This window comes from Crocodylus porosus, unplaced genomic scaffold (assembly GCF_001723895.1).
Source record: "Crocodylus porosus isolate Cpor-Errol unplaced genomic scaffold, CroPor_comp1, whole genome shotgun sequence".
NCBI lineage: Eukaryota > Metazoa > Chordata > Crocodylia > Crocodylidae > Crocodylus > Crocodylus porosus.
Genome location: NW_017728893.1, coordinates 1,661,977 through 1,669,373, shown reverse-complemented (window position 1 = coordinate 1,669,373; position 7,397 = coordinate 1,661,977). Strand labels below are relative to the sequence as shown.

At 42.0% G+C, this 7,397-nt stretch overlaps 1 protein-coding gene across 2 annotated transcripts; it reads left to right on the top strand.

Annotated features, from left to right (window-relative positions):
• Nucleotides 1-132: 132 nt before the first annotated feature.
• ANP32E (acidic nuclear phosphoprotein 32 family member E) lies at nucleotides 133-6,655 on the top strand. 2 transcript variants are annotated; one of them, XM_019556265.1, is made up of 5 exons: nucleotides 133-241; nucleotides 2,835-2,984; nucleotides 3,801-3,923; nucleotides 5,410-5,536; nucleotides 6,005-6,655. In XM_019556265.1, the coding sequence occupies exons 2-5, from the start codon at nucleotides 2,925-2,927 to the stop codon at nucleotides 6,190-6,192; spliced, it is 498 nt and encodes a 165-aa protein (XP_019411810.1). In that variant the 5' UTR covers nucleotides 133-241; nucleotides 2,835-2,924; the 3' UTR covers nucleotides 6,193-6,655. The 2 variants fall into 2 exon arrangements, with proteins under 2 accessions (XP_019411810.1, XP_019411803.1); XM_019556258.1 differs by having other exon boundaries at nucleotides 136-241; nucleotides 5,410-5,575.
• The last annotated feature ends 742 nt before the right edge of the window (nucleotides 6,656-7,397 follow it).

Here is a 7,397-nt window from a genome sequence, read left to right as displayed (position 1 = left end):
AAGGGTTTTTCTGCCCCCTCTGCGCTTCTTTTAGAAAAGTGAAGGAGGGCTCGAAACCCCTCCGCTGGCATGGGCTCGTTGTGATCGCTGTTGCGGGCGTCTGTTCTCATTATTCGGCTGATTTGGGGGAAATTAGGAACTTGCTTTTCTTTTCCGCCTGCCCCTTTTTCCTTCCATGAACTCCAAATCTGGGTCGCCCACCGCGATGCGCCCGCCATAAGTTTCTCGGTTGTGTTTGGGGGTGAGTTTTCGGGGGGAGGGGTATTAAAGGATCCTTTTTAAAAAAAGAAATAAATCAATCGACAGCTGCTTTTCTTTGGGGTGGGGAGAAGCCCGAAGTCGCGTGCCACCCGCTCACCCATCCCTCCCGCATTGGCATTGCTGGCAGGCTGGGTCTTCATTTATTTTTAACTTCTCACTGGTGGAGGTTGTAAACAGGTCGTAGTGGCACCGAATCCATCTTAAAAAAAAACAAAAAAAAAAACACACCATCTGGGTAAATCCGACTTTGATTTCCTCCAGCCGGCGATCAGAGAGGATCAGAAACCCTCTTTTTGTCAAAATTGGCCTGTGTCTTGGCTGACGTTTGGGGCTGTTTATTCTGGATTGGATCTATTATTACTTATTGTTATGATGGTGATGATCATTGTCATCTTTCTCCTTCCCCACCTCCACCCTCCCCGAGTTTTTTCAGCTCTGCCCAGAGAGCACATGATGGGGTAATGGCACCCTCCTCTCCTTCTCTTGCAGCCACACGGCTTATAACCGGCCTTCCTAATGGCTAGAGGCAGATAAGGCGATTGCTGCTGGGTCCTGCTCAGTCATCAGAGACAAGATAGGCTCCTGGCCGGTCCCTCCACCCACCGAGAGCAGTCAGGTTTGCGGTTGGGAGGTCATGAACAACGCAGGAGGGCTCTTCTCCCTGCCCGCCATGCAGCTACAGTCAGGTAGCTCCTTCCCTCGGCAAACTTGGCGCTGGGATTGGTGCTCCAGTGTTGCAGAAAATGCCATCCCCTGCCGCTCCGGTGTGACTTCAAAACAAAAGTCCCGTGCAAGCCAGTGACGGCGAAACTTTATGGGGGGGGTTCTTTTTTTTTTTTTCAGTCCTCTTCCTTTGACGTCAAGTCCAGAAACGCAGCGCAAGGGGGCCAACGGCATCTTGAAAGTATTTTTCTTAACTTTTTAATCCCGAGCCATTTTAGTTCTGGCCAGGCTCAAGGCACTCGTGCTTACAAAAACAAATTGAGATGCGCAGAATTAAGATGCGATGTCTGAAGAGGTTTCGTCTATTGTTAAACGTACTTTTTTCCCACACCCCCCCGAGGTGGCTGTAGGCAGGTGGTTATCTGATGCGTAGTTTTTTCCCCCGCTGCGTAGGGAAAGATTGTGGCCGCGCTTTGCTTTTTAGGAGAGGGTTGTGGTTTTAGTTAGTCTCCTGTAGTAATTTCATTGACTGCAGTGCCAGCTGCATGGAGAGCAGGCTGATCAACTTGCAGCCTCCACTTCCCTGCTGTTAAACTCGGCCAACAAATGATTTGTCACTCCAGCAGATGTTTTTGCATTTAGGTCAGCGAGGACGCTATCAACTGGCGTGTCTTGCTCTCCCCAAGAATAAAGTCCAGATAGAGTAAAAGCACTCTGCAATATCAACCTACCCCAGCCTGAGAGACTGATTGCACAAAGATTGCCCGCATAAAAACTATTACTCAGATAAACAGTGTATTTTTTTGACAAGTTGACTGTGTCAGGTTATTTTTTTTAAAGCCTTTAAACTGTGGCTGGAGTTACCCCCAAAAATGGTTTGTCTTTCCCTTCTCTTCAGGGCAAAACCTGAGCAACTTTGAGACTTGGAAACCACAAAACAATTCAAAGCTAGTCTCTCTGGTCACCTTTTTCTGCAGGAACATGAAATAAGATTGTAAGCGTGAAACAAATGAGCAGCTCATGCCCACCAAAATAACTCAGAAGTTGCCAGTGAACAAGTGACTTTTTTAGTCATCTGTACAGATGAGGCTTTCAGAGCTGAACCTCCCAGACTGGTGTTGCGTTTAATCCTTTTCATGTGCAGCCAGGTTGGTAAAATAGCAACTGTGTGATGTGGGAAGAGAGGTAGTGACCGTGACTGGTCAACCCGCCTGTGGGGACATGGAGGACGGACAAACAGAAAATGAGTTTTTCCCTACGAGATGTTCAGCGACACAGAGTCAATGCATCTAGAATAAAGAAGCAAATGCTTCAATCTGGTGCATTATTAACCTATGGAACTCCCTGCCTCAATATTTTGAGGGTCAAAGCTGTAGGGTTTGCAAGAGGATTTGGTGCTTTTTTTCTGACAAATGAGGCTATACCCCCTTATTTTAAATAGTGAATGGGAATATAAACCCTCATCTGGGCATGAAGCAACCATTAAGTGATGGGTATGGAAATAAACTGTATGGGTGAGTCATTCTGTAATGGTCTAGTTGGCTTTCGGCTCCTTGCTTCTTCTGATGCATCTGTTCCTGGCTTTCATCAGAACCAGGACCATGGGTTTTTGTCTGGCTGTGTAAAGGACTGCGATTCTGAACTCTGTCTTGGTGGTTGTGCTTTCTGAAGCCAGCATGTTAACAGTCAAAAATAAATGAAGTTTTTCTCTTCTGGTTCCCTGTGATCATGCTTCAAACTCTGTTTACCTCCTCTCAAGGTTGACATGGTCAATGACTTCAGACAACTCAAGTTCAGGTCTTCCCAAATGGGAAGTAAAGCCTGTCGTCAGGCTGCAGGTTTGACCCAAATTGCTTGCTTGGTTGTGGGTGCCTATTAAAGTAATAAGTGACGTTATGTTTTGTTTAAAGGTGACAGAGTTAGTGCTTGATAACTGTCGATCCAGCAATGGCGAAATTGAAGGTCTGAATGACTCCTTTAAAGAGCTGGAGTTTCTCAGCATGGCCAACGTAGAGCTGACATCCCTGGCCAAGCTCCCTACCTTGAGTAAGCTCCGAAAGGTATGTATCTTCAGACAAAAACCCATCGGTTCTCTCTTGCCAAAGTCGTATACCTTGAAACCCACCAACAGTTAAACTACTTGCGTATTTCCATAGTCACAGTCACGTTTGCATCTCATTGAAATATTTTACTAAACATTGCTAACTAAAGAATTAGGTCTTTAAGACCCTAAATGTAAGTAATGATGGTTTCAAACATTAATGAGCCAAAGTACTGAAAAAGCATCACTTCAAAACTGTGTTAATGATGGCCATCCCATTCTGTTGTAAAGAAAGGGGGTCGGGAGCAATCACATTAGGTGAAGTGCTGGAAGCACTGAAATCATTTTTTGTTACCTGTAAGGAACCAGCTTCAACCTACTCTGTTGACCTAAAGCCTGTACAAAGATCCAGTGCTATGTTTTGCATCCCCACGTGAAAAATAAAGCCTGGAAACATTTTAAGTTTGCACGATGCTAAACATGTTAACTGAGCAGTTGGAATCGGTGAGATCACTTGCCAACTTACAGTCTGATGATGTGCTTAAGTGTCTGTAGACACCCAAGTATGAAACTAGTTAATGATTTACCACTACCAAGTACAGGTGTGAAGAGCTTCTGAAATAAATGTTAGGCTCTAAAGAGACGTACATGTGATCAACATGGGTTGCTTTATTTTTAACCAGACTTCGTTTTATACAAGTAATCTGAGGTTTTACAGGCTCTACAGGAAGTCCAATAGTCTTGTGATGCATGTGTTCTTTCAATAAAATACAGGCTCTTGGTTGGTTTGATTGCTATCAGAATCATCTAATTATCCAACTTTTGTGTGCTGTAGCTGGAATTGAGCGACAACGTCATTTCGAGAGGCCTAGAGGTCCTGGCAGAAAGATGTCCAAATCTCACATATCTAAATCTAAGTGGCAACAAAATCAAAGATCTCAGCACTGTGGAAGCCCTTGTAAGTACAAAGTAAGATTCTTAGAAGATTGCAATGTGTTAAAGAAGTCAGAATCTTTCTAGCATTTGAAAAGATGATAATTTTGTAACTGAATGCAAATGTAATGTTTGTAAGTGCCTGACGATAGAAGGTCACAGCAAGTAGAAGGGATAAGTACAACTAACACGGTTTAAATAGGAAATCAATAAAACACAAAAAGATAATAAACACGATGGCTTAACTGTGACATTCAACAGAACTGAACAGTATCCAAAGAGCAAAATTCTCACTATTTCCCCAGCCGTAGGTAACTTTTTGTTGCCAGTTCTGGCAACATTTGAATCTTCTTTTTTTTTAATTTCTGTATCCCACTTTGGCCAGTATTGATTACTCCTATTGCAATAAATGCATCATCCTATGGTTCATTAGAGAGAGACTTGTAAAGACTCTGTAGTAATCAATTTTGTGTCAGCCATGGGATTTACGAGAGGAGATGTATTCAAACTTGTGATCTGTCAGTGATAGTTGTGTATTGCCGGGCCTGTATTTGTTTTCAGTGGTTAAAATGCATTAAAAGACGGTATGATTTCTTTAATAACAACTGATTATGCTAAAAAAAAGTTAAACTGCTTGGTTAGTGAATGAAAGGTATCCACAAGACCACTTTTAACAAGTGGTTTGTGCCCTAGTGAAAACAGTTAACAAATTTTTAATTAAGTTTTTGGAAGCAAGCTGCTAATCTTTTATGATTAATTTTGCTGGTCTTGGGCTAAACGAGTGTTTTAGAAACTTGGTAATGATAGTCTGCCTTGAATCTCACTGGTTCGAGTCGTCACAGAGATAAAATTGTTTCTATTTAAGTTAATTATACTTGTTGCATACTTGTTTAAGTGCCAAAACTACCCGCTGAAAGTGGTGTCTCTTATACGTGGCCCACAAAAACTGCAATTTTCATAGCATCATTGAAGTATTTAAAAGAACACCTCAAACAGCTAATGACTATAATGGGCTACAGAACCCAGATCTCCTACTCCCTAAGCAGGATTACCTCTATCAGCACATCCATAGCTGCCCCTTTCAGGCCATGGAAAGCTGTCTCTCCACCAGGCATGGTAGGATTGGTGCTGGGACACAGTTGGCTGTGCTGACCACAGAGAATGGGAGAGCCCTGAGTGATTTATAGGATCATATTTCTGAAGAGGGATGTACTTTTGGGGGTTCCAGAAGCAAAGATGTGCATCTTAATGGGAAGTAACGTGGGTCAAAGCTATTTCAAAAGTAAGTATAGAGAGAGGGGTGGTATCCCTGGTCTTATGGGGAAGGAACTTTGACTGTCAGCACCAAGACCTTCTTAAATGAACTCTGGGCAATGGGAAACAGCAAAGGAAAAGAGAAGGTGGTGGGTATACACAGTAAAATCAATGACATTTAGGAGGCAACAGTACAGTATTTGGAGGTACCAAGTAGTTATTTCATCTTGGTGAGTAATTTTTTAATTCATTTTCAGCAAAATCTCAAAAACTTGAAGAGCCTGGACTTGTTCAACTGTGACGTCACAAACCTGGAAGATTACAGGGAAAGCGTTTTTGAGCTGCTTCAACAGATCACCTACCTAGATGGGTTTGATCAGGAAGATAATGAGGCTCCTGACTCAGAAGATGAGGATGATGAAGGTAAGTTCTCTAAACATGCAGTTGTTAGTTATGCCATTCAGGCGATACCTAAATATAAAATTGGAACTAGAGTGACAGTTGAACTGCTGGAGTACAGATCAGCTACATTTTTGAAGCGTAGGCCAGTATCAAATAGTGCTTCTATTGAGTAATGAGGGCAGAGGGAGTGCACTTGCAAACAGTGTAGTCATGGGTGCTGTGCAGTTAAAGGAGAATTGCACTTAGGAAAACATGAGTACAAAACTTTTTACTGAGACAGAACTATATAGAAGCAGTCATTTTATTGCTGATACCAAAAGCTTTTTTTGTACCCATCATTTTCATATTTGATTCTGTGGCTCATTCGGTTTTTAGAAGCTTATTTAAGATGAGTTTACAAACAAGCCTTTGAGGTTTAAGTAAAGCTGTAAGAAATTACCTGCCTTTCAGAAGGGGATGAGGAGGATGAAGAAGATGAAGATGAAGCTGGTCCACCAGGAGAGTACGAAGAAGATGAAGATGAAGATGATGCAGGTTCAGATTTGGGGGAGGGTGAAGAGGAGGAAGAAGTTGGTCTTTCATACCTGATGAAGGAGGAGATCCAGGTAGGACTTTCCCTTTTCTGCTATAAGACTTAGGATTTTCTTGACACTGTCTGGCTATAAATGTGTAATAATTTAAATTTGTGTAAGCAGAATCATGTAAATCCACTATCATAGGTGAGCAATAGGCTACTTTAGAGAGACCTTTTACTATCAAACAAGTGCATTGCAGTAGGAGAACCACTGCTCTTTGGTATTCTACATTGTCTTGCTCAATGAAATGCTTCAAGATTCATTACTGCACTGGCTTGAAGAGTTAGTGGTGTTCTCTACCAGGTCACCAGGTCAGATTTTGAGGAGAAAAACCACCTTCCAAAGCTAAAACAAAATCTCATTTGAGGATCTGACTAAGAACTTGGCAGTAATTCTTTTAGAAAATGAATGAATGCTTGATTGGTGGGGGTGGCAATCTTGTTAGAAACCTGAGTATACTTAGTGGCTTCTGTGTACGGCGGCTGCCAGGAGGTGAAGAACTGTAGCATGGGCTAAAGAAATTGGGGAACTAAAGTACTCCTAATGTTACCACAACAAAGCTTGGTAACAGAGGAAGGACTCCTTTCATTTGTTGTCGATGGGGAGTAGGCTGTAGCCAACATTAAGCACACAGTTCAGAAAGTCCCGTCTTAGCCATTTCAGTATATTTTGGAAAGTGAAAATGAGGACTGGAATCGGCATAATTATACACCAGCTAAACCTGGACTTGAATAAATTCAGCAAAAGCACATCTTAAATTTGCATGTCGGTTAAAGATGAAATTCCAGAAGGAATTGCTAAGTGTCTTTTAAACTTTTACCAGATGTTGTACAGCATTTCATTTGGCAGATAATATATTTGCAAAGATAGTACCTATATGCAAAAACTGAGTTTGTCCTCAGTTCCTGCTATTGCAGTTATACTACCAGAGATCTCGGTGTATGTGTCTAACATTTCTAGGATTTCCTGTAGCCAAGTGGCCTAAATTTGTCCAGTTACCCCATTTTATAAAGCAACTTTTGTTTTGTTTAGAACTAAAACGGCGCTGGACGTATAAACTCTTTTTTTCTCCCTTCTTGTTTGACTTCCGTTACCAACAAAAAGGGTTCTTATCAGCTCTTGCTGTTGTAGACCACTGTATTTTGTAATACTCTTCTTGAGATGTTTTCACAACTAGTTGGCATAATTATTATTGGTAGGTCAGAAGTAACAGCAGAAAAAGACTCCAAATACAGGACCAGCCTTGGTTTTATACATCTTTGCTAACC

Bases quoted from the DNA above. Each gene is read 5' to 3' on its own strand.
- ANP32E (XM_019556258.1), top strand. From the start codon at position 2,925: ATGGCCAACGTAGAGCTGACATCCCTGGCCAAGCTCCCTACCTTGAGT. The intron at 3,924-5,409 runs GTAAGTACAAAG...ATTCATTTTCAG, and splicing joins TCAGCACTGTGGAAGCCCTT to CAAAATCTCAAAAACTTGAA. The intron at 5,576-6,004 runs GTAAGTTCTCTA...CCTGCCTTTCAG, and splicing joins AGAAGATGAGGATGATGAAG to AAGGGGATGAGGAGGATGAA.